Source organism: Drosophila ananassae, chromosome 3L (genome assembly GCF_017639315.1).
Source record: "Drosophila ananassae strain 14024-0371.13 chromosome 3L, ASM1763931v2, whole genome shotgun sequence".
NCBI classification, from domain to species: domain Eukaryota; kingdom Metazoa; phylum Arthropoda; class Insecta; order Diptera; family Drosophilidae; genus Drosophila; species Drosophila ananassae.
The window spans coordinates 23,904,095-23,930,576 of NC_057929.1; the positions used below are offsets into that span (position 1 = coordinate 23,904,095).

The 26,482-nt window shown below is 38.3% G+C and overlaps 1 protein-coding gene across 1 annotated transcript in view; it reads left to right on the forward strand.

Moving 5' to 3' along the window:
- Nucleotides 1-4,217: 4,217 nt before the first annotated feature.
- The window catches only part of LOC26514477 (protein CEPU-1), a 148,115-nt gene continuing 125,850 nt past the window's right edge, over nucleotides 4,218-26,482 (forward strand). The window contains exons 1-3 of the mRNA XM_014904723.3: nucleotides 4,218-4,384; nucleotides 4,434-4,633; nucleotides 4,688-4,804. Of these exons, the coding sequence (XP_014760209.1) occupies nucleotides 4,345-4,384; nucleotides 4,434-4,633; nucleotides 4,688-4,804 (357 nt within the window). The 5' untranslated portion in view covers nucleotides 4,218-4,344. The remainder of the gene's footprint in view (nucleotides 4,385-4,433; nucleotides 4,634-4,687; nucleotides 4,805-26,482) is intronic.

Genomic DNA, 26,482 nt, shown 5'->3' on the forward strand with positions numbered 1-26,482 from the left:
CTGTAATATACTTTATTTGTTATAAATTTAAATGGAAATAATAAATCTGAAAAAAAATTTTATTTTGTACCTATTGATTTCTGCTTAATATCAAGTGTAAGAACATTTTAAATAATTGTGTTCAACGTACTTCCCCTTCGAATCTCAGTCCAGTGAATTTGTATACCAACATCAACATTTTCGTCTTTGTTCGTAAAAAATTTCATTGTACTAAAGGGTTATAGTAGTAGAAAGTCAAATAAGATCACCAAATTTTTTTACAAATACCATCTGTGTGAAAAAATTCACAGCAACGCGTGTCCGGGTCAGCTAGTTATTATATATATTGAAGTTCTAGTCCTAGTCCTACTTATTATATTGAAGATATTTTTAACAGAGACATTTTTTTTGTCGTATCCACGGCCTCCACTACGACACTAAGCCGAACATCAGGATCGAAGTGTTCCCCTTGGTAACGGAATATATTTACTCACACACTCTGCCATTTTGTTGAACAAGGTTTTAGTGATTTTTTGGTCATTGGGATTACCTATGACCTTTATTCCAAATAATAACACGAAATTAATTATTTTTATAACGTTATAATATTGTATATTAATGGGCGCATATGTAATGGAGTGAGACAAAAGCTCCAATTTATGATGCTCCAATTTATAGATGCATAGCGTATGCCCTATGATAAAGACCAAGAGTGAACCCGCCTTAGAACATAGGCTAAACGAAAGCTTGCTAGCTTAATGATGCCGAAAAGAGTCGGCTTGCGACCAACAATAGCGATAAGATAAATAAAGATAAGAAAAACTAAAGCTGATAAAATAGACTAGCTCCGATAAGCAAAACGATATGTTGTGGCCGGAAAAACTTTGGATCGGCTAAAGTGAGGTTGGCCGGCTGGAGACATCCAAGCTGAGGCTAAGCTGGAGATCCGTGATGTTTGGGGCGATGACAGCGTTGACAAGGGCCGACATGCATAAAAAAGCATGGGCTAAGAGGTTGTTGTTATCAGCAGTTGATTTTATTGTAAAATAAGCATTATTTATGCACTGCAGTGTATGCACTGGTCCCAATGCCCAAAATTTTTGCAAAGCCCATATTTTTTAGTCAGGAAAAAAAAATTGTATCTCCTTAGAATAATAACGTTGCATTTAAAAATCGAAATTTCGTTACTGATAATGCAGCCCTGCTAAATTCGGTGGCCCCCAAAGTCAGTTGTTCGTTGATCAGAAACGATGACTTTTTGACCCGCTAAATAATATAGCCGCTAAATATAACCCGCTAAATAATATTATATAAAATTATAATAGCTCATTTTAAAGTAAAATTGTAAAAGTTCTACTTAACATTTTAAAACAAAGTAAAATGGAAAATATTCGTAAAGGTTAGTAAAATTTGTTTGTTTTGTTAATTTGTTTGATGTGATGTGTCTTTGTGTATATGTGCTTTTGTAAAGTTTTATATTAAACAATTTTAACCTAGCATTTTTCATGTTTCGTGGAATAAAAGTAGGTTTGATTACAGAATGCAAGAGTATTGGCTGGCACATGGACGCAAAATCGAAAACCTTTACAAAACATAGAGGATTCATTGAAAAAGATGATTAGGAACTTTGTTGCTTATGTTAATGCTGGAATAAAAAAATGCTTTTGGATAGTTCCAAGGTATAAGGTGCAGAAAGAAAGTTTGCTTTCATTACAATTTCAAGCAGAATTTCAGCCATCAGACTATATTAAAGTATTCCCCAATAGTGGTCTCATTACAGAACTTGCTAAAACCCAAATGCTGTTTTATGCTGTTATAAATAGACGTGTTCAATGTTAATAAAGATATTTCCGGATTGACTTTAGTTGCCAGTTATGGATTCAACTGGAATTCAACGCTTCAACTGGGCAAAGCCAAATTTGAAATTTTGTACTGAAAATTACATTGGGAAAGTTTTTAATAATTTGACAAAAACCAATTCGACCCAGTCTTGCCCAATCTGTGGAGCGAAGCCGCTGTCGCTAATGTTTAATCGGACAAATTTACGCCGAAGAACTCCGGCGTAGAATGCCGAAGAATGGTGTAAGTCCTCTACATGCGTGGATTCGTTTTTTCAAATTTGTTTTAAAAGTGTCCTTCAGAATTGGTATTAACAAGTGGCACGTACGTGGCCCTGAAGAAAAAGTGGCTGCCCGGAAAAAAGAAATTCCGAAAAAATTATGGGAGGAGTTGAGCTCCATGTCGCAAATGAAATCCATTTTTCCACACTGACAAATTTGCAAATGCCCTTGAGTTTGCCCAAAAGCGACTAGGAGAAAAACTGCACTTTTATATATAGGAGAATATCCCTGGTACCCAATGTCAGCTACTGTACATAAAGTACTAGCTCACGGGACCCAGATCGTTGCTTCTTCGTCCCTTCCACTTGGTTGCCGAGGTGAAAATGCGTCCGAAGGCAAAATAGTCGCTAAACACCATGACTGACGTTTTTTGTAGAGCACTGTATTCATCAGATCCGATGGTTTCCAGCATCCATATCAAGGAAAGAGTGAGAGTATTTACATATATGTATAAAAAAACGCAGTTCGTATGCAAGACAAAATAGTCGCTTAAAATATAAGGCATTGAGATCAGTGTGCACTCTGATAAAGAGTATTACTGTCACTCTTTTTAGCTTTATATTATTTTTACAATGTTTTTTTTTTGGATTTATTCGTGATTGGAACATCCAATCTGATGTTTGACGCTGCAGACCTACATAATTTTTTTTTTTAATTTCCGTTCATCGGCATTTTTTAATATTTCCCGCAAATACACAGGAGGATTTATATTAATGGAAAAACAAGAAAGGAAAGCTAACTTCGGGCGGAGCCGAAGTTGATATACCCTTGCAGTTGAGTCGCAGTCCGCTAGGTGGCGCCACGCATCTTATATTATTAGATATATAGCGGATCGTATATAGTCGGCCGATCCTTATGAAATTTGGCATATCGAATTATTTTGCCAAAAGAGGAATCCATTGAAACTCCCATGCTTTTAACTTGAAAAACAACGAAGTTATAGCATTTCCGATCAATCAGTTATATGACAGCTATAGGATATAGTTGGCCGATCCTTATGAAATTCGACAAATCAGATTTTTTTTCCCAAAATTGAATCTGTACCAAATCCCATCTATCTAACTTAAAAAACACCAAAGTTATGCCAATTTCGATCGTTCTATGACAGCTATAGGATATAGTCGGCCGATCCTTACGAAATTTTGTACATAAGATATTTTGGTCAAATATAACATGTGTAGAAACTCCCAACCCTCTAACTTAAAAAACACCAAAGTTATGGCATTTCCGATCAATCAGTTATATGGCAGCTATAGGATATAGTCGACCGATCCCGGCCGTTCCGACTTATATACTGCCTGCAAAGGAAAGAAAGGTGTGTGCAAAGTTTCAACTCGATAGCTTTAAAACTGAGAGACTAGTTTGCGTAGAAACAGACAGACGGACAGACGGACCGACGGACAGACGGACAGACGGACATGCTCATATCGACTCAGGAGGTGATCCTGATCAAGAATATATATACTTTATAGGGTCGGAGATGTCTCCTTCACTGCGTTGCACACTTTTGACCAAAATTATAATACCCTCTGCAAGGGTATAATAATCGAGAGAAAGTAGAGAGAAGGACTAATCAAAAGAAAACTAACTTTAGGCGCAGACCAAATTGATGCACTCTTGGAATTAAGTGAAAGCCTATATCCTAAGATATAGGTCGCAAATATCGGCTATAGTTAACCTATAGGCTATAGTTAAACCTTGTGAAAATTTTATGATGGTCCAAAAACTGATTGCAAAAGAAAGAAAGGTCAAAGTTTGACCGATAGCTTTAAAACTGAGACACTAGTTCGAGAGAAAGAGACAGACAGACGGACATGCTTATATCGACTCAGCATTTTATCCTGATCAAGAACCTATATACTTTATAGAATACTTTATAAGGTACTTCATAGGTTACTTTAATTATAATAATTATACGTATGTAAGGATGAAGGTAAGAATGAATTTGTAAATTTTTATATATTTAGATAACATTATTATTATTTCATAAAAATGATTTAAAGCAGTAAACCTCTTACCTTATTTTATTTTTGATTCTTTAGATCAGCTACCAATATTCTAGTACTTTTATGCTTTCAAAGTACTAGAATAATTGCTGGCGTTGGTTGAAATAGTGCATAACTTACACACAGATTTTTGCAAATGAGTTCTGCGCATGTTCCATATTTAAGTCCGTAATAAAATGTTAACTTTTAAAAATGTTTTATAATGTGTAATGTAACTTTAAATCCGGGAAACATTAATAATGAAAATCAACTTGACGATTCGGACATTTATTTATATTTGTAAGAGAATTCTTCGAAGTAACGAAACAAATAAATATTTTTCTATTAGTTATTTTAAGGTTTGCTTGTCCTAAAAATTTAGAGGACAATCTGAAAATCACAGATTTTCTTCATTTACGCGAAAATCATAATATAAGAGCACTTGATAGGGGTCCATACTTTGATACGTCTGCAACGAAAAATGTGACTTCCTTAGTTGGAAGAACTGGGAGTCTAAATTGTAGAATAAGAAACCTTGGGAATAAAACGGTATGTTATTAGAATATGCCTTTTATTCTATTAATGATAATATTTCTGCTTAAGGTATCGTGGATACGTCATCGAGACTTGCATCTTTTAACTGTATCTGAAAGCACTTACACTTCAGACCAGCGATTTTCTTCAATTTACAATAAACAAACTGGAGATTGGTCTTTACAGGTATTTAAGATTTTTTTGTTCTTAAAAAAGCACGTGATACGATAACCGATAAAGGTATCTCCTATTTGCTTTTTTTGAATTAAATTAAAGAGATCAATTAATTAAATCTTAAATTCTAATAATACCACAGGCCAACAGCTAAAAATCTCCACGCATAATTTCAACTGCTCCATAACCTTTAAGCTCCCCTGAACCAAAGTCCAGAACAAACATTGGTTCTATCACCCACAGTTTCCGCGGTACACCTAAGAGAAGATATTGATCAAATTTTACCATATATTGAATTATGTAGGCCGTGTAATGGCGATGACCATCATTGTTTCTAGTACATATCATTTTTAAAATGTATGTGTACCAACTAAAATTAAAAAATGGTATCTGGCAGTTACCATATCTTTGGAATACTCATCCAAAGTTCAAATCTCCGATTTTCTACATTAATTTTTGGTCTTCTATGATTTTTCTCCAAACATTTTTCTAGCTTTGTTAAAGCTTGAAGCGCTCTTAACAAATGAAATAAAAATGTAATCACATAAAAAGTGTCCACTGTACCAATATATTTAAACTATTTTCCGTACTCAATGTAGAAGCTGCAATGAAAAAAACACCACTAACTATAAAGGATACATGGTATACAAAGCCTTGCAAATTGGAAAAGTCTCCATCTTGCTTTAAAAAAAAATCCCTATAACGACAACGGTGCAAGCGGAAAAGAAATTTTTAAAAAGTCATGGCTATCTAAAACTGTTCTATGTTCAAAACGTATCTATTGCCGGTTCAGCTTGTTTAGTAAAGCTTTACAGAAATTGTAGCCATGACTTTTTGAAAATATGAGATTAAAAACTCCAATTTAATTGACGAAAATATTGTTTAACCACCTATAATAAATTCAATAAAATTATTTCGAGTTTTGCCTTATATCCAAAATTAAAACATGGTATGATCTACTGATTTCAATAAGAAAATGAAAATCTTTCATAGGAAAATGTTTGGGGAAAAATCATAGAAGACCAAAAATGTATGTAGAAAATCGGAGATTTTAACTTTGGATACGTATTCCAAAGATATGGTAACTGCTATATAACATTTTTTAATTTTAGTTGGAACACATACATTTCAAAAATTATATGTACTAGAAACAATGATGGTCATCGCCACTACACGGCCTACATAATTCAATATATGGTGAAATTTGATCAATTTCTTCTCTTAGGTGTACCGCGGAAACTGTGGGTGATAGAAACTATGTTTATTCTGGACTTTGGTTCAGGGGAACCGAAAGGTGATGGAGCAGGTAAAATTATGCGTGAAGGAAAAAAAAGTTGGAAATTGTCGGCCTGTGTACTTAGCGAAGGAATTAATACGTATTAGAACTTGTATGTTTAATAACTTGTATGTTTAATAAATATAAATATATATAATCCAACAAGAAGCCAAATTTTTCATACCATTAAATTCTTTTTTTCTAGTTTGTCTTTTTTTATTCAATCTTTCTTTGAGTTAAAAAATAAGTATATAAATTCTTAAATTTATGAAATGGCAAGAAGATTTGTGTGAAAGGGACGTTTGGTTTGATTGTAAGGGCTTTAGTGTTGTCTTTTTTTACTGGTGCCATTCCACTAAGGATAGATGTCATTGCAGAGGGTAGCCTAATTTTCGAACCCTATATTATATTATTATAGACATACATACTCATTTTAAAGTATATACATAATTATGTATATAGGATCATCTCTTGAGTCGATATAAGCATGTGATTGTGCTTGTGTGCATCGTTTTATTTGAACGCAATGTGCATATATGACAAAACAGCCGGTCAGGCAACAATATGATGTAGGATCAAAAATATCAAATATTTTTTAATTTATTTTGATATTATTTACAATATTACATTATCAGAAATTGAACTAACAAGGATATTATCATAAGGTTCGGCCGAATATATCCGATATTGGGGATATATATATATTCCCATAAATGTTTTACAAAGTAAGCCGACATCTAACTGTAGGGATTTATCAACTTTGGCTTACGTCGAAGATACCTTTTCTTTTTTTTTATTCCATGGTTCCTTAGTGATTTTTTTTGCATTTTAAATTGCGTGTTTTTTATATTTCTACTAGCTGACCCGGACACGCGTTGCTGTGACTTTTTCACACAGATGGTATTTGTAAAAAAATTTGGTGATCTTATTTGACTTTCTACTACTATAACCCTTTAGTACAATGAAATTTTTTACGAACAAAGACGAAAATGTTGATGTTGGTATACAAATTCACTGGACTGAGATTCGAAGGGGAAGTACGTTGAACACAATTATTTAAAATGTTCTTACACTTGATATTAAGCAGAAATCAATAGGTACAAAATAAAATTTTTTTTCAGATTTATTATTTCCATTTAAATTTATAACAAATAAAGTATATTACAGTATAATATAGTTAATAATATGTGACGCTTAAACTCATGAATGAGGTAGGCAAGGCAGACAGTCTTAAACTTTTAAACATTAATATCAATTTTTTTGAATTATAAATACTTTCAATTTAATTTAAGACCAATCGGTGCACAATGTTTTTGGTTAACCTGTCTTCACCTAACACAAATAGATTCGACGGTTTCCCAACACGTGAACACGCAGTAGTTGACCATGAGAAAAACATGGATTTCTCAAATCTAAACCACAAATGGACATTGTTTGACCTTGAGATTTATTTATAGACATGACGAAAGCTAAACAAATTGGAAACTGTAGCCTTTTGAAGGGTATGGTAAAATCTGATGGTATCATCGGAATACGTGGCAGCAGGACCACTTTTCCTTTAAGCCAAAATGGTTGCTTCAAGAATGTTTCCGGTGATATTTTTGATGACCTAACGCGTACCGTTACATAATTGAGGTGGATTCAAATTACGAAGTAGAATAATAGGGGAACCAATCTTTAATAGAAGATTATGTGGTGGCATTCCAGGGATATCTAATGAATTTAAAAATTCAATCGGAAAATTTAAACTTTAATTTTTATCAACAACAGTATCGATTGATTTAAAAGCATAGCTTGCAAATAACTGTTAACCGATTCGAGCGGTCTCAAAATAAGTGTTTGTCACTGAGACTTTGAGCAAAAAGTCTGAGAGCAACCGATTGAGTTGCTCGTATACAAATTTTGCTCGCGCACAGTCAAAGCACACTTTTTTCTGTTTTCGTTTGGTCTGCTCATTTTAGGACCGTTTGCTTGCGTTCGACGATTCAAAAGGTCTGTTGTGCATGTATGTGTGTATGTGAAGTTTAGTGGGCTCAACTTGTCAATTTGCTTTGTAAATCTCTCGTGTAAACAGTGATTCATCAAATTTATTGAAAATGGTACAACAACTTAATAAAAAAGTGCATCAATTTTTTATATTTAACAAAATGGACAACAAAGTTGTCCAAAGTTTAGTTGTTAGGCTTAACTCAAAATAAATGAATTTAAAACGAAACTATTCATTTTTTAATTAAAATAATCAATATATTAGTTTGAAATTGGAAAATTCACGTTTAAAATTTTAATAAGTTTTTTCGTCAAATTTCATGTACCATGTGCCACTGTACAGCGAAACGAAAACAAATTATTGAAAAGAGTTTTTGCGCTGACTTTTTCAGTCAATCGGTCTTTTACTGAGTCTCTCTGTGCGAGTGTCACTTAAATCTCTCATTGAGCGATGTTCGGTAGATGAGAGTTTCATGATTTGCTCATCGTAATTCGTTCAACAGAAAACCGAAACAAAACAAAGCCTCCTGCTCAAAGAGGAACCGAAACGGCATGCTTTGTTTCGGTTGCTCTCGCAAACAGAGCGTAAGCAAAAAAACGGTTAACAGTTATTTGCAAGCTATGTTTAAAAGACAACAGTATCTGGTAGTTGTATCTGGAAGTTAATTTCGCCAACATCAACGTTTTTGGCTGCCAAAATCGCCCGTTGACTAAGCCATTCATGATTCAAATAATTATTCTGTATAACCGAGAAAATACTCTGAATCAATTCCTTTTTATCCTGAACAACAGTGCAAAAATTGTCGGGTAGCTTAATGCATTGCGTATTTGGTTGCAGTTCTATTTTACCGTTCCCAATATCTAGTAGTTGTTCGGAAAAAATTTGTGCTGATGGATCATTTCGCAATTTTACTCGCATATTAATGGTCAATCGAAGTGTTTCAACACTTCGCCATAAGAATGATTGTTTCAAACATGCATTAATCTCATCCGCGTAAGTAGAGCGAGGTATAACCGGTAAGGTCTGTCGGAAGTCACCAGACAAAGGTAAGCACCACCGAAATGTTTATTATTGCTGTTTGAATCTTGCATAGTTCTGTTTAATGCTTCAAGTGAATATTTGTGTGCCATTGTGCACTCATACCAAATTATTATAGAACTCTTCCGCAACACTGAAGCTATTCCACTATTATTTTTGATGTTGCACGTTGCATCTGGTTTATCATGAACGTCCAATGGCAGCTTAAATGTTGAATGTGCTGTTCTCCCACCATCCAGTAAAGTAGCCGCAATGCCTGACGATGCTACTGCTAATGCGATTTTTTGCCGAAATTCAATGTCACCAAACTCTTGTGATTTTACCTCTTCAGAAGCGAATTTGGACTTCTGCGGCGATACATTGGATAACCATCAATATCCGTGATCGTATCATTCGTATGCGGCTTTGGGAAGTTTTTTTTACATTTTCCATTTTCCATGCACGATGACCTCATGTTCATGGAACATGTGTTTGATGACAATATCAAATAATTCTTGATCAATTAATGGGTCTGGGAAATTATTTGATCGATTTCTTCAGGACGGATGTGGGCATGAGGCAAACCTCGCTTTTGCCACTCTATCGTATACAGCCAACAATGTTTAATACAAAAAATGAATATTTAACAATAAAATCAATGAATGATTTAAATTTTTGTTTAAACACACGTGCATTTAAATTATGACGATGAATGGCTTGTTGTCCTGGCAATAGTAAAGTTTGTATCTCTTCCCAATTCGGATTACATGTAAATATAATAAATAAATTCGGTCGGCCGTAATGACGTACGTAAGTCATCGCATCTTGTATGTATTCCTGCATGTACCGTGGACTGCCGATGTAGCTTGAAGGTAAAATGAAAGCATTACCGATGTCATTGAGATTTAAATTTTCATCGATGTTTCCAGCAACAGCATCTCGTAAGTGAATATATTCTTTCGATCTTAGTTTTGCCTGGTGGAATCGAAGGAATCGCAAGCGTTCGCTTTGTACCTTAACATACATATCAAAAATGTATTGATGAAACAGCTGACGATATCGAAGGATATAATTGTCTTGATGTTGTCTAACCATTATTCGGTGTGCGTAGTAGTTCATTGAGCTAACTTTCATATTTCTGTAATTACCTAAGAAAATAAAAAATAAAATGCAATACGAAATTAAAATCTATACATACAGTAAGAAAGTAAATAGATTATTGTCAAATTTACCGGTATTTGGATCATTCTGTTTCATATTAAGGTGATATTCACTTTGTCCTTGCCAAAATATCAATAGATATTGTAGTGCGTCATATGAACGGTGTAGATCCGAAATCGTACTGGCAGTGTTGTTCGTGTAATTTTTATAGATCTTTTGTACACTGGATCACCAACCATGATAACAGCAACCTCATCAACAGTTGGAGCGTTGAATTTACCTGCATGTTCACCTAATGATACTTTTTCGGCTTTTATGACGATTTGATAATTGTCATTCGTAGCGAAACTCTTTTGATCAATTGAATAAGTTGATTGCGATCTTCTAAAAAATTTTCCAATAATATCACAATTTCTCTTTCCTCTGCTTGTTCAATAAAATTGTACAGGCACCGAGTCGTCATGTGCTCTTCACAATCGCCCATAAAATAAATTTGAAGAAATGTGGGTGTAAAACTTCCACATGTTACGGCCACTGATCAATCTTCCACCTTAATTTCAAAAAACTAATGTCTTCATTAACACTTACCTATCAGAATAATAGAGGGTTTCGTAGTAAACTTCCCCAACTGTATTCTGATAGTTCTTTCTTTGCATCTCACATTATTGTATTTAAAGAATCTTGGTAACTGCCGGATCTAAAGCTCCGAAGTTTTTCATGGTAGGTACACCACTTTTAGATGTGATAGAACTTTGCGAAGGGGAGGAGGAGTGCTAATTTCTGTAGACTCCAAATTCACTTCTGAAGAGGTAAAATCACAAGAATTTGGTGACATTGAATTTCTTTGCATCAAAATCACTTTGTCCGATCAATCTTTGTATGTTACTTGTTCGTACATACCACCTTCGTCCGAACCGCCAACATACTGGCAACATTTGTACGCTATTCGTTTGGTTTTTGATCGTTTGTCTGATATCCCAGATTAATATCCCAGAACTTATGTGGTCAAATGTTGATAATTCACCGTCTTTACAGCTTAACTCCCACCATGACTTCCCTGAGGGCATGTTCGACATGTCACTCGGGCAAATTAACCACGTTAGAAATTCTTTAGGTCGGCTGTTGGACTTATGTTTCGTTTCTGATCCTGATGGAATTACTCTTTCCAGAACTTTGCCCCTTTCTAACCCTGAGGATCCATATCATTCTTGAGGTTTCAATCAAAAATAATTACTTTTTTGACCTTAAGTCTACAGTTAAATCTCAGAAAGTTCGTTTCTTTCGTGAGGCTGACTTTATGAAATTAAATATGTTAATTTCGGAATTTGATTGGTCTGATTTACTGGCATGCGAGGATATAAACATCGCATTACAAAAATTTTATTACACTTTGAACATATTTTTCGACGCTTGCGTGCCGTGGAAATATCCGTCCGCTTCAACGAATCCGCCTTGGTATACAAGGCACTTTATTCAAGATACTTAGTAGCTTGGTCCAATTTCACCGTGCATAAAGCAGAATGTTATAGGAGTTATATTTGCCGCTGCAGGATTCAGTTTACTCAGGATCCGAAGCAGTTTTACTGCTTCTGTTGCTTACTGTTGCTCTTAGGGGACTTAATTGGGATGCAAATCTTTACCTCCCCTCTTATCGTTGTAGACTTTTACTAATCAATTTACCATCATTAACAAACCGTAGAATGATGCTGGGTGTCATGTTTCTATATAATCTTATTTATGGAAATATAGACACCCAGCATTTACTAATACGCTTAAATTTTAACGTTCCTAGTCAAAGCTCCCAAAGTTCATGCGCTACAAAAGAACAACAAAGCGCATACGAATCTGGGAGAAACAAAGAATATGGAACAGCTGATAACGGGCAATTAGTGGACCGCTGCGGCTAATTACACTGAGAGAATTAAATAGAAATAATTATCTTTAAAAAAAAAATCCTTATGGGCATGGGACAGCTTCATCATGGGACAGCAATAATATTGCTGATGATCTCAAGGTCCATAATTCTCAGTTGCAGGCTGCCGTGTCCATCCAGATCCAGAGAGCGCTCGAGCCAGGCGTCAATAGAGTGGCGAGAGTGGAAGGAAACTTCTTTCCGAAATTGCGTGTAGGCGCACATTTCGATTGCAGGATCGGGAGCCTTAACGGCTGGAGCAGCAGCCACCTTGGCAGCTGCAGCAGCGATGCGGACTATCTCCCATTGGAAGGGTGCAGGCTAGAGTCCAGAATGGAGTCAGACCTGGGCGCTGACTTAATCGGCAACGGTGACAATAAACCAAATCCCGGGCCAGATGAGGGATTAAGCACAGCAGCTTTAGAAAATCCATCGCAGACAACTACCAGATGCGATGTGGAAATAGCGACCACGGGGGGAGCGGTGGATAGCAGGGGCACTGATGAGACGCAATTGCCCACGTACTGGCTATCGTGATCGTTGTTCAAGGTTCGTTCCAACTTCGAGTCCCGAGAACCCGATTGGATGTCGCGGTCCAGCGAGTAATCCTGACTGCATGAGCGACGATTTTCCAACAGACCATCTTGCACCTTCACATCCGCTATGGTTGGTTCTGCCATTGACGGAGCAGTGGGACCATTGGTGCCGTCGAGACGAGTGGAGTGTGCAGATACCCTCATGGAGTGCTTTGCCATTCCCACCTGAATGTCAAAGCGCACATCAGCGGCAAGCTGAGAGAACTTCCAGAATAAATCGCTCGCAATTTCACTAGAGCTCAATCGCTCTAACTCATCCTGGAGTGTGGTGAATTTCTTGCGCAACGCAATTTCCAACGGCTTCAGTACCATGATGGTCAAATCGCCCTTCTGCACTGCATGCTTGACCTTATTATGCAGGGCTTCCATCTCCTGGTAGGTCACGTCTGCTCTTCGCTGCAACAGCCTTTCCCTGCTTGCAGGAACCGAGGCACTAAATACGATGATTTGATCACAAATCAAACCGGGCGCGGTCACGTCGGGGTCACCAAATGTTGAGCTATCAGCGTTTTAATAGCGACCGAATTAGTAAGACGAGGTTCAATTTACAATTCAAATTATTATGGGTCAATTTAATCCCAAAACAAATGCAGCGGCCGATCCAAAACAACGCCGAATATACAAGTGCCTAAAACCTAAGAGCTTGCGCAGAAGCTCCACCAAAGCTCCCAAAGTGCATGCGCTACAAAAGAACAACAAACCGCATACGAATCTGGGAGAAACAAAGAATATGGAACAGCTGATAATGGGCAATTAGTGGACCGCTGCGGCTAGTTACACTGAGATAATTAAATAGAAATAATTATGATATTTGATGCTGGCACAAGTCCCAACAAACATCATTTAAATCAAAAAACATAGAAAAACATAACAGTTAATCAAATTCTTCTAAAAAATCTAACGTTGATATCATTAAATTAGATTTAAATTTGCAAGGTAATTTCCTTAGTCCTGTAATAAAAGGATCAGAAGATAAAAGTAGTCTATGAATTAAATCCGTATTTGTGGCAATTCGAGATATTTTTCGTGTGTTCTGCTTTCTATATTGTTTTATGTCTTTGTTTGGCGACTCTGCAGCTTCTTCCGATAATTTTCCAATTGAAACAAGAGCAAAATTAATCACATCTGCACCATGGATTAACACTTTGTGCATTGAGGATGGGAAGTAGTACCAATCATACAAACATAACAATTGTTTGGCAGTGTCAAGAGCATATATTCTGAATTTGTCAGCATTAATCCTGTACTCTGATGCCATGGCTTGGAGCAATGTTGAACATCGTATTATTACGCTTTCATCTAAGCCAGTTATTTCAGCAGATAGCTCCGAATTATTGAAAAATGTTCTCGCATTTCCGAATCAGTTATATGGCAGCTATAGGATATTGTCGGTCGATCCTTATGAAATTCGACAAATCAGATTGTTTTTCCTAAAATAGAATCTGTACCATATCCCATTTTTACACCCTTGCAGAATAATTTTGGTCAAAAGTGTGCAACGCAGTGAAGGAGACATCTCCGACCCATAAGTCGGACGGACAGACGGACATGCTCATATCGACTCAGGAGGTGATCCTGATCAAGAATATATATACTTTATAGGGTCGGAGATACATTAAACAAGTATTTTTTCAAATGAATATAACAAAAGCAGTTTAACAAGTAAAATTTTGTATAATATCTCAAATTTTAGAAAATACCTTCAACTTCAAAATCCATTACAAATATTTTAAATTTGGATACGTAATAAATGATCTGACCACTTCAAAGTTTGGTTTTGTTCTGAAAAATTCGCGCAAGATGCACTGTGAAAATGAACACCTGCACTCAACTTCAATTCCATTTTTAGAAAGACCGTGTCAGATAGATACCCCTTACCATTAATATCAGATCAAATAGATTTCCTGCAAGGCGGTAAATAGTTATCTAGCCTAGACATGGCCAGTGGTTTCTTTCAGGTGCTCATTCACACGGATTCGGTTGAGCGAACTGCATTTGAGACACCAGAGGGTCAATAAGAATTTTTAGCCATGCCCTTCCGAGCTTTAGAGGATTTGGATAATAGATATGCAGTAGTCTACACCGATGACGCATTAATCTTTTCTAATACTAGAAGAAGCATTTGACAGATTGGAGGCAGTGTTAAGGGGTTAGGTGGGTTTGGCAGTTTTAAAAAAATTTATTTTTTTTATTTTCTCATAAATCTCGAAAATATTCTCCAAAATTTTCAAGTCGATTCGTATAAATGTTTCGGAGATACAGCCTTGAAAAGGTGGACGCTCGAGGTCAGGTATAGGTAGAGCGCAAACTTTAAACGTGTTTTTCTCGAAACTATGTTTTCAAAGTCGGTTGATTTCTCGGAAACTACTTAACTGAGATTGATCAAATTTTGCACAAGCCTTCGAGATACGATTCTCGAGAACTTGAACTTGATTCGTTGATCACAACTATTTAAAAAAAAAATTTTTAACAAATTTCACCACAATTTGAATTTTTTTACAAAAAAGTGTCCAAAAAATCCAGTTTTCACTAATTTTTTTTTCCCTCGTTCCATTTCTAGTTTTAGCTCTGTACTAATATAAAATACTTGGTATTTTTATTACGGATGATTCTGTCAGGAATTGTGCTGGCAACGAGAAAGCACCTTTTTTCCGAGGGGTCACCAGAAATTACATCTCAATGGCTGACTGTTTAATATTTCTTTCTGAAAACTTCCGAAATTCTTCTTCAAATATGTATATTAAATAAACTAAAAATTTGCATTCCTTATAAAAAAAAAATTATTGAAAATAGCCCTTCTATTGGCCAAGTAAACCCGCCTAACCCCTTAAGCGTATTATTAAAGTCAGGTTTTTCCTTCAATGTTAAAAAGTGGAAATTTTTTCGAACAGAGATAGGGTACTTAGGTTTTTTTATAAAAAATGGCGAGCTGAAACCCAATCCTCGAAAAATACAAGCACTGATCAAACTCCCCAAACCAGGATCAGTCACACAACTAGCATCTCCACTACTTTGTCCCTCATCGTTAGTGGTTATTAATGGAGCCCTTTGAATTTCAGTCACTTGATTACTTATCTAGAAATCCAGTCACTGCAGTAGCGTAGGAAAGTTCAAGAAAGATAGTGGAAGTTGACTTGGCAACTATAACTCACAACTGACTTGCATCCGAACAGAAGCGTTATCAAAACTCATGAACAAAAATAATGACCGGTTTGAATAATGATGAAATGCAGAAAGATATAGCAAATTATAATGAAATGAGGAACAGTTTCCTGTATCGTATAATTCAAAGGAATGGGAAGACACGATGCTTGCAAGTAGTACCAAGTGCATTTAGGTGGTCAGTTATTAACCATGTTTACGAGGCTATAATGCACCTGGGGTGGCAAAAGACTTTATATAAGGTTTATGAGCAGTATTGGTTTGCCAGAATTTCGTCCTTTACCAGCACGAAGTCATTCACAGCAATGTTTCAACCTCGTTGCTGCAACAGATTTAAATACTTCTTTACCAGGCTTCTTTACCAGGAGTACCAGGCTGAGTTCTGAAGAACTGCACCAAGGATCTGTGCAAACGGCTTCTTCAACTCTTTAAACTATCTCTGGAGACTTCGATCTTACCCCTTATGTGAAAGGAATTTTACAATATTCTGCTGCATAAAATGGAAAAATCCGATGTTGCAAATTATAAAGAAATTTCTAAATTGTCAGCAACCAAAACTTTTTGAAAAACTTAACACTCCACATTTGCAACACCTATGTAGTTCAATAAGACCTCCGTGCCAGCACGGCTTCATGAATCTCCACTACTACCAACTTATTGGAGCTTTCATCTTTTGTCACGGATGGGTTGCGGAATGGCCTACAAATACTGACTTCAGTAAAGCATTTGACTCTGTTAACCATTCGCTTCTTATAAGTAAACTCAGTCTGTTGGGATTCCCAACTGATCTTCTTATCTGGATTTCGAGCTACTTATCTGGAAGAACCCAACGTGTCTTCTTTAAAGATTTAACATCGCGTTTAAGCCGCGCCACATCTCGGGTGTCCTAAGGAATCCATCATTGGGACCCTTACTTTTTACAGTGTTTATTAACGGCTTGCCTCTTGCCTTAACTAATTCACTTGTACTGGATCGAAATGTAAACTCATGTCATTTTATTGATATAGTCCTCACCAGGCTACAAACATTCTCTATGGGAACGACTTAGAACAATTAACTAAGGTTGACGAACTGGGTGTCCTATAAGACTTGAAACTTAAATTCCACCATGGTTAATAAAGCTATGGATTAGAGGTGGAGAACTATCGATAGTAGGCGCCATCGATAGCCGGCGATTGTTTTTGATAGTAACCGATACTATCGTCCGACATTAACATTTTTTTTTTTTAATTTTTCAAGAACATTTTTTTATTTTAACCAAAAGTTTTGAATTAAAAATAAGAGTATTTTAATATTTTCCTCCTTACTCCTTTTTGAGTTACTCTGCTTATTGGGTACAAAATCTTTTTCAGAGTCTGTGCTGGTGCAATCGCCGTCTTGCTTTTCTGGACTTGGCGCAATTGCAGGCGTTGCAGACCTCTGGCGCGTACCTTAAACTCGCCACTTTATCCATCAAAATACTTATGTAGAATACATTAAACAAACCTTTTTTTAAAAAGCGATCCATATTTCCTTTCCTAGTTCCTTTTTAATTGCCATCAATTTTTTTTTTTATTAAACTTTGCTTTTATTTATTGGATCTTCTCTTAATTTTGAGACTAACAATAAGTTTTCAAATCTTAACATTAACATTTAACTAACAGTAGACTAAGACTGCATTCTGGTTGCACGTTCCTCAAGACGGTCGCTGGGTGGGTAGGTCATTCCGACGAAGTCGTGATTGGTTACTCAACCTTGTTAGACCTCTCGCCAGGTGGTTAGGGTGCGACAATAGCTTGCTAAAGTACTTTTCCTTCTGTTCTGCGATCACATCTTTGACTGGAAGAATGTTTAAGTCGCGATGTATGTTTTCGTTGCGAACGTACCAAGGTGCCCCGGTGATTGTTCTCAAGATCTTCGACTGAGCTCGCTGGACTATGTCAATATTGCTATTGCTGGCATTCCCCCATAACTGGGAGCCGTACATCCATATAGGTTTAAGTACCGAGTTATACAGCAGGACTTTATATTCAAGGCAAAGGGGAGACCGAGCGTTGATAAGCCAATGAAGGCTGCTGGCTTTAAGCTTTAGGTGGGTTCTTTTAGCTTCTATGTGCCGACGCCATGTGAGTCTTCTATCGAGGTGTACTCCTAGATATGTTACCTCGTTTGCTTGCGGGAGTAGGGTGTTGTTTAGCGTAAGGGGCGGGCAGTTTTGCCTATTCAAGGTGAACGTAACGTGCTTGCATTTTTGTTCGTTTACTTTAATTCGCCAGTCTGATAGCCATTTTTCAACATCCACCAGATGAAGAGCTAGCTGCGCAGTTGCTTGCATCGGGCATTTTGAGCGGCTAAGAATAGCTGTATCATCAGCAAACGTAGATGTTGTTAATCGTGTGCTTGTCGGGATGTCTGCTGTGTAGAGAACATATAATGTTGGTCCGAGTACGCTTCCTTGAGGAACTCCAGCTCCAACAGTGAATTCGTCAGATATATCAGTGTTGCACCTCACAGCAAATTTTCTGTCGTAGAGGTAAGACTCTAAAAGCTTGTGGGTATTACAAGGGAGCATTGTCTTGATTTTGTACATTAGACCTTCTAGCCAGACTCTATCAAATGCTTGAGAGACATCTAGAAATATTGCGGTACAGTACTCGCGTTTTTCGAATGCATTCCGAATTTCTGCTGTTATCCGGTTGACCTGCTCAATTGTACCGTGCTTTTCACGAAACCCAAACTGATGTGACGGGATTCCTTCCTGGATCCTTAGGTATGTGTTTATTCGAGTCAGAATGCATTTCTCAAAGAGTTTAGATAAGCATGAAAGTAGGCTTATAGGTCTATACGACGTGGGAATTGTGTGGTCTTTTCCCGGCTTTGCTATCATTATTATAATTGACTTTTTCCATCTCGCTGGAAAGTGGCCAAGTTTTGCGATGGCATTGAAGAGCTGGGTGATAGTGCAGACGGCGCAATATGGAAGCTCAATGATCATTTTTGGAGTTATGAGGTCGCAGCCTGGTGATTTTTTCGGATTTAGTTGGTTTTTGATGATATTACGAAATGTTTGGGCGAAACTCGATTGGTTCATGTTGAAGCTGAGGCTCATATGGTAAAGTCAGCAGAGTAAAGGCACTAGTGGTCGGATTTGGTTGGAAGATATTTTTGAGGTGATTGGCAAACGTGCTGGCTCTGTCTGCATCGCTGCGCGCCCAGCCGCCTGTGGGATTTCTAATAGGCATCACTGTTTCTTTCGGTGAGCTTAGAGTTGGGTGAGCTCTCCATAGTGAGTGTTTTGTACTAGAAGTTGACAATTGCTCTATATAGCGGCGGTGGACATAAGCTTCTTCTTGCTGTAGGGCTTTAGTAAGTTGACGTGAGGCATGTCTAAAGCTTTGCTTAGTGGATGGCGATCTGTGGAATTGCCACTCGCGACGTGAACGCCGCTTTTCGAGGACGAGCTGTTCGATTTGTAGATTTGTCTTTTTGTTGCTTTGTGTATTTATAGTTTGCGATGTTGAGGCTCGAGCTGCAGAGACGAGTACAGACTCAAGTGAATTAACAAAGCTGTCTACGTTGGCTTCATCGTGGAGATGAGGACTTAGCTCAATGTGTGAGCTGATATATTTTCTGTACTTAACCCAATTGGTTTTCTGTGAGGTCAATTTTAATGGTTGTTCCAATGTTCCTGGATGTCGCAGTAGAATAAACAGGACAGGCGAGTGATCAGATGAAAGATCCGATAGGCAATTGGCGCTTATCAGATTTTTATACCCTTGCAGAGGGTATTATAATTTTGGTCAAAAGTGTGCAACGCAGTGAAGGAGACATCTCCGACCCTATAAAGTATATATATTCTTGATCAGGATCACCTCCTGAGTCGATATGAGCATGTCCGTCTGTCCGTCTGTCCGTCTGTCCGTCTGTCCGTTTCTACGCAAACTAGTCTCTCAGTTTTAAAGCTATCGAGTTGAAACTTTGCACACACCCTTCTTTCCTTTGCAGGCAGTATATAAGTCGGAACGGCCGGGATCGGTCGACTATATCCTATAGCTGCCATATAACTGATTGATCGGAAATGCCATAACTTTGGTGTTTTTTAAGTTAGAGGGTTGGGACTTTCCACACATATTATATTTGACCAAAAAATCTTGTGTGCAAAATTTCATAAGGATCGGCCGACTATATCCTATAGCTGTCATAGAACGATCGAAATTGGCATAACTTTGGTGTTTTTTAAGTTAGAAAGATGGGATTTGGTACAGATTACTCTTTTGGCAAAATAATTCGATATGCCAAATTTCATAAGGATCGGCCAACTATATACGATCCGCTATATATCTAATAATATAAGATGCGTGGCGCCACCTAGCGGACTGCGACTGAACTGCAAGGGTATATAAACTTCGGCTCCGCTCGAAGTTAGCTTTCCTTTCTTGTTAGGGATGTTTTTGGTAATCGCAAAGTCTATTAAATCTGGTAGTTTCCTTGGGTCTGCCGGCCAGTATGTTGGTGTGCCAGAAGAAACATAGTCGAGCTTGTTCTTGGCTTTGATAATTGCATTATAGAGCTGCTTCCCTTTTGGAGTCACGAGACGGGATCCCCAGTGTGTGTGCTTGGCATTGTAGTCTCCTGCTGCTATGAAGTGGTCTCCAAGTGTGTTGAAAAACTGCATAAACTCATCTTCAGCTATATTGAAGCGAGGGGGGCAGTATACGGCGGCTAGTGTAAGTTGGTTGCCAGTATTTAGTTGTATATTTATAGATGTGGCCTGTAGGTAGTTTTTAGCAAATTTGTTTTGATAATGGTGCTTTATGCGGCTTCTGATTAGAATTCCAGTCCCACCATGTGCTTTACCATCTGGATGATTTGTTCCGTAGAATGAATATCCTCGTAGTTGAAAATTGTATTTGTTTGTGAGGTGTGTTTCCGAAAGCAGCATTACATCGATGTGATTGTCGAGTAGGAATTGAGCTAACTCAAGTTTATGTTGCGAAACGCCGTTAGCGTTCCACGTAGATATCCGTAGGAAAGCCATTATTTGGATTGTTGTGAAACCAGCATTTGAATCAATAGATTTTGGTTTCGCATTAAATCTTGCATAGTTGTGCGCATAAACGACATAAATTCCGTCAGGCTTTGTTGTAGGCTGCATATCATAGCTTCAAAGTTGCTTTTTGGCTGTTCTGTTGGTTGATGTTGCTGAGCCGTGTTCGGTTCTTGATATGCTGATTGCAGAAATGAGCTTCTTGAGGCAGGTGTCGCCGGTCCTGATTTTAAGGCGCTTGCGTATGTCACATTTTTGTCAACGTTAATGGGTCCTAGTGAGGATCTGGCTGCAGTCGAGAAGAAGACTTCAGGGTTTGATCTGGACGCCGTGAACTGTCCATTTTGGGTGCGGGCAGCTATTCCTTTCTGGTGGATGCGACTTTTCAGCTCCTTATAGACTGGGCATCCTCTATAATTAGCAGTGTGATTGCCACCGCAGTTGCCGCACTTTTTCGAGTTGCTGTCATCTTTGCTCGCTGGGCAGTGTGCGGAGTCTTGAAGCTCTCCGCAAACTACACACACCGGGCGCAGTTTACAGTATGACCTTGTATGGCCATATTCCTGGCAGTTCGCACATTGTACCGGGCCATTGCGTTTGTGCGGTTCCTCAACTGTAATTCTGCGGTGCAGCAGGTACTGAAGATTGTATATTGGGTGCACTTCGTATTTCTTCAGGAGCTTGGTTTCTGGTTCAAGCTCAACCTTAAAGAGTGGCTGCGGCTTTCTATCCCTGTTAAGGATATTAAAGACTGTCTTGGCGCTAAAACCCTTCTCCTGTAGCGCCTTTTTTATCTCTGCAGGCGTTACTTCGGGCTCTATGCCCTTAAGTACGACTTGCAGGCCCTTGCTGCTTTTTAGCTGATACGTGTAAAATTTCTTTTTATTCTCGGTAAGATATTTTGATAATACTCTGTAGTTATCTTCAGACTTCATTTGAACTTTTGTTTCTTGAATGTTGCCCTTTACAAGGGGTATTATGTGGAAGTTATCCTTACCAATAAGCTCAATAATTTTGTTGACAAGAACATTGGAACTTTTTTCGCGTATATAGATAGGCGGAGGTTTTGGCTTCCTTTTCTCAACTTCAGTGGATTCGCCCGCCTCAACCTCATCGGCGTCTGACAAGATTTTAAATCGGTTTGAGTTAATGGGCGTTTCTTTTGCTGCTAGGCTAGCATTTCCACGGGTTATTTTGCGTTTGGAATTGAGGGGGCTCAGCTTCCTTTTGATTTGGATGTAGCGATCCATGCCAGTCTGCACAGCCGGCTTAATATAGTCATTGTTTTTGTTTTGGTTTTCGGGCAGCGCGGACGTATTACTATTTGCGGTGCTAGCTGATGACGTCGTTAAACGCGCTGTCGATACAGTTGCGGTTGTTGTTGTTGTTACTGTTGACGTTGTCAAAGAAATTGAGGTGCTAGTTACTGCACTCTTTGGCTGCAGAGACATCGATGGTATCGAGGGGGAGCAGGAACGCGCTCTCTATGTTTAAGAATTCGGTCAAGTTGGGGGTAATTGACCGAGCTTGATCGGAGCTTGCATGGTTTTCGGTTGCTTTAAAAGAGAAGTACGCGTTGTTTCTTTGTACTGAGAGCCGTCTCTCGTCTAGCTCACGTTGACGTTGTGTGCGAACGTCGTTTGAACTCATTGCAGTCGAGGTTGATTTAGTTTGAGTTTTAAGTGTTGTGTTTTATATTAATTAATTAATTAATTAATCAATATAAACATTAGCGATTTCATCGCAAAAAGCGTCTTTTCGCGTTATTGTAGATTTCTTAGAGCAGTCACTGCACTTTTATGATTTTATTGAATATTTTTTTCCCGGAGCACAATAAAAAACACGTCTGCATGCGACGACTGCAATCGAACCGAAAAATGAGTCACAATCACCAGTCACAATCTTGTAAAGGTAGTTTGGGTCTTGTTTTTGCCTCTTTAATGATGTCCTTTGAATGTTGAATTCTGAGCAATTTTTGGACGTCAGTCAATTTGTGCGGAACAAACCGTACACACATCTTTTGAAAGCCCAAATGTTTGGTCAAAATGCGATAAATCGATGTTTTAGAGACGTTCAATTATATTTCCATGAATTTGAATGATGATTTCGGCTGATTTTTTATGATTTCAACCACAGTTTCGATGGAATTTTAGGTGATCACGGATTTTGGTTGGCCCATGTGTTGATCGTCATTTATGCTCGTCACTAAGAAATAACCGCTTTAATTCGCTCAATTAATTTTTTGTTCCAACGAGGCTTTTCCTGATAGTAATGAATCTCCTAAATGCATGCATAAGTGGGTAGCCTTCCTCGTGAAACAGATGATAACGGTGATGTATCACTTTATGGCGCCTTGTTACAAACCTCCGACTTCTAGAGGAAAGGACTGCAAAAGTCAATGCCGGTTACATCAAAGATCTAATACCTTTCTAATCTAAAGATCTAATGTATGATCAAAGCGGATCATACAACCGCGCTATTGATATAAGACCGAACGACCGTCAAGACGGCTTCGACGTGGACTGAAGATGAGAAAAAGAAAGCAGCAGGGGAAGAATCCCAAGCCAATCCTAACATTTTCGTTAAGTTGCTGCCATCGTCAAAAGTTAAATACGAATCCCGATCCTCTTTAGGCATGCCAGGCAATACTCTAGGGATATTGGAGCACCACTTCCACAGCTGAAACTCGCCCTTGGAAAGAAGCTCTGAAATTTGCACTAACATGCTTATAACCTCCTCCTTGGTATTTTCACCAGAAATAACCTCGTCAGATTAAAAATCTCCAAGCAAGATTTCGGATCCCACTGGAAAATATTCGACCTCTTCCTTAGCCTTGGGCTTTTTTCCATATGTAACAACGCCCAATTTATATGTTTGCAGCTCATATAGAGTGGAATCTCGCCACAAAATGCACTGCGGCTATCACCTCGGTTTGAATTAGGTTGCAGTGATTGGGTATTTTGAAAGAGGCTCTGATGCCCAGTTGTTCGGAGTACTTACCTTCTCCTCCTCTATTATTTAGTTCGGAGCCATCAGTTAAGAAGCTTAGTGCGTTATCTGGGCTTGGGGTTCGTCCCCTATTCCTCTCTATTAGGAATGAGGGTTTGGAAAGTCATTTAGAAGAAAGGTGGAGTTGCGGCTGTTGAGGGGGATTTTTTCCAGCTTCTTAAGGACGTTTTTCTTTTTGATGGCTGGCCACCATACCACTACTCCATACAGTAGTATGGGTCTGACTATGGCGATGTAGATCCAGCTTATATTGCTTTTTTGCAGGTGAAGAGGGCTACAGCAGTCTTATTTGACCTTTCTACTTTATTAAGGTTCCAGATGAGTTTCCTATCTAATATTACCCCTAGGTATTTAGCAGTGTTGCTGAAGTAGAGCCTTTGGTTGTTTAGTCTTAGGAGGGACGAGGCGCGGGATTTTGTACTTCCTGTTGAAGAGAACTACCTCAGTTTCTGCGCGTTTACCCTCAGGCCATTACTGCTTGTCCATTCGTCTGTGGGTATTTGCCTGTGATCAGCCTCCCTCTTTCATGTTACATAGATCGAGTTGACAGCTATGTTGCACTGGAGAGGGGAAAGGGCTCCTCCTTGTGGTGTACCTATGCTATTGTTAGAGAGGTTGTACCTAGTGACGTCACTATCCTTCAGGTTAGCAGTTGATCAATGAGCCCCACCAGGTAATCATCTACCCCAAGAGTCATTATGGCGCTGGTTATGGTGTTCAAAAAGACGTTATTAAGGGCCCATTCTATATTGAGAAAGGCTAACAGGGCATTTTCCTTCTGAGAAAAGGCTTCCTCTATTTTGGAAAAGAGCGCATGGAAGTCAGTCTCTGTGAACTTACCCTTTTTCTAAGCATATTGTGCGTTAGAGATGTTGGTGGGGCTAAGTGTGGATCTTAGGGCGAGGCCTCTGACTCTTTCTAGCGTCTTAAGCCGGAAGGATGTTAGACTGATTGGTCTTGAGCCACTGTTGTGTAAGTTTTCCAAGTGTAAGGGATCTTTTAAAAATATTTAGGAGCCAATTTGTGGCGATCTCTCCTGCTTGTTGGATCTGTTCCGGTATTATCACGTCTGAGCCTGCTGATTTATAAGGCTTGAAGCTGTGTTTTGCTCAGTGTAGTTTCTGGTTTTCTGGACAATATTCAGTTTGAAGTTTGTGGGAAGGGCACTTTTATTGGGGAGAGCGTCCGCTTCTGGGCTGTAACCAGGAAAGTGAGTGTCTAGCAGAGTGGGTAGAGATTCCTCGTTTTTACTAGTTCAAGTGCTATCTTTTTTTTTGAGGTGGCCTAGAGTTGTGGCTGATTGGGATAGGATTTTTCTAAGCCTTTGGTTGTATTTTCGATATCCTTCGCTTTTCTGATAGCCTTTTTGACCAAAGTGACCTTGTATTCCGTCCTCAGTATCTCTTCGTTTCTGGCTTTGGCCCTACTGAATATCGTTCTGCCTACGGTCGGGAGGGTAAATAGCTTTATAGACCACCATGGTGGTCAATTTTGCGCATTTGGTTTTGTTCTTAGGCATGCCCTTCTGGGGGCATTTTTGCAGGCTTGAAAGAACACTTGCACCAGAGTGTTCAGACTCTCATGGTTTTGAAAAACTTCTGGTTCTGTGCTAGGGATATTTCGATATTCGTAGGAAAAAGAGTGTTTCTCTAGTACCTTCCAGAAAGTTACATGACTAGCGTCAGGACAATAGATTCCCTGCCATTTGCAATAATAAAGGTGGGGTTGTCTCCCTTATTACACAGGAAATCTGAGAATAAAATTAAAAACAGGCTCACTGCGGATTGTTTGTTGGAGCTCGCCCATTGTGTATGGTGAGCTTCAGAGCCGCATCCTATAATGAGGCCAAGGTTGAGCCTTTCGCTGTCTTGTGCCAGCTTTTCCACTAGCTCCTCTGGGGGTTTGCTTGCCCAACACAGACTTCCATTCGATCTCAATCATTTTCAAAACTTACAAAAAAATGGTGTTTAGCTAATGACTTAATACTTAATGGATCAAAATGCAAACATATGACTTTTTATCGTACTAGTCCACACCAGTCTACTATCTGTATGAGATGGCCTTGGAAAAATTAACTCAGGTTAATGATCTTGGAGTTAGACATAAAATTCAAATTTTCCGACCGTATCGGTTTTATGAAAAGATGGGCAAACGAATTTTACGACCGTTATATTACTAAAAGCTTATTTATATCTTAAAGCTTATTTATATCTAAAAGCTTATTTATATCTAAAAGCTTATTTATAATTTTATTATATTTATACTAGAGTACTGTTCATGTGTCAGGTGTCCGCAATATGGGGTTTATCAAGACCTGGAGCCTCCGGCATCTACATGGCTCCAGGGTTTTGCCGACATGATCTATGAGACAGATCGGCCTGAGAGACGACGGGTCCTCCGGCGGCCTGCCTGGTTTTAGTAATAAAGCCTGACCTTGGATTTTGCATCTTCTTGGGAATATGCCCAATCTCAAGTATACGTTGAAAAATCCGGGCAAAGCTATCCGGGTATGCAGTCATCGCCAGCTTGAAAGCGCTGTCTGGG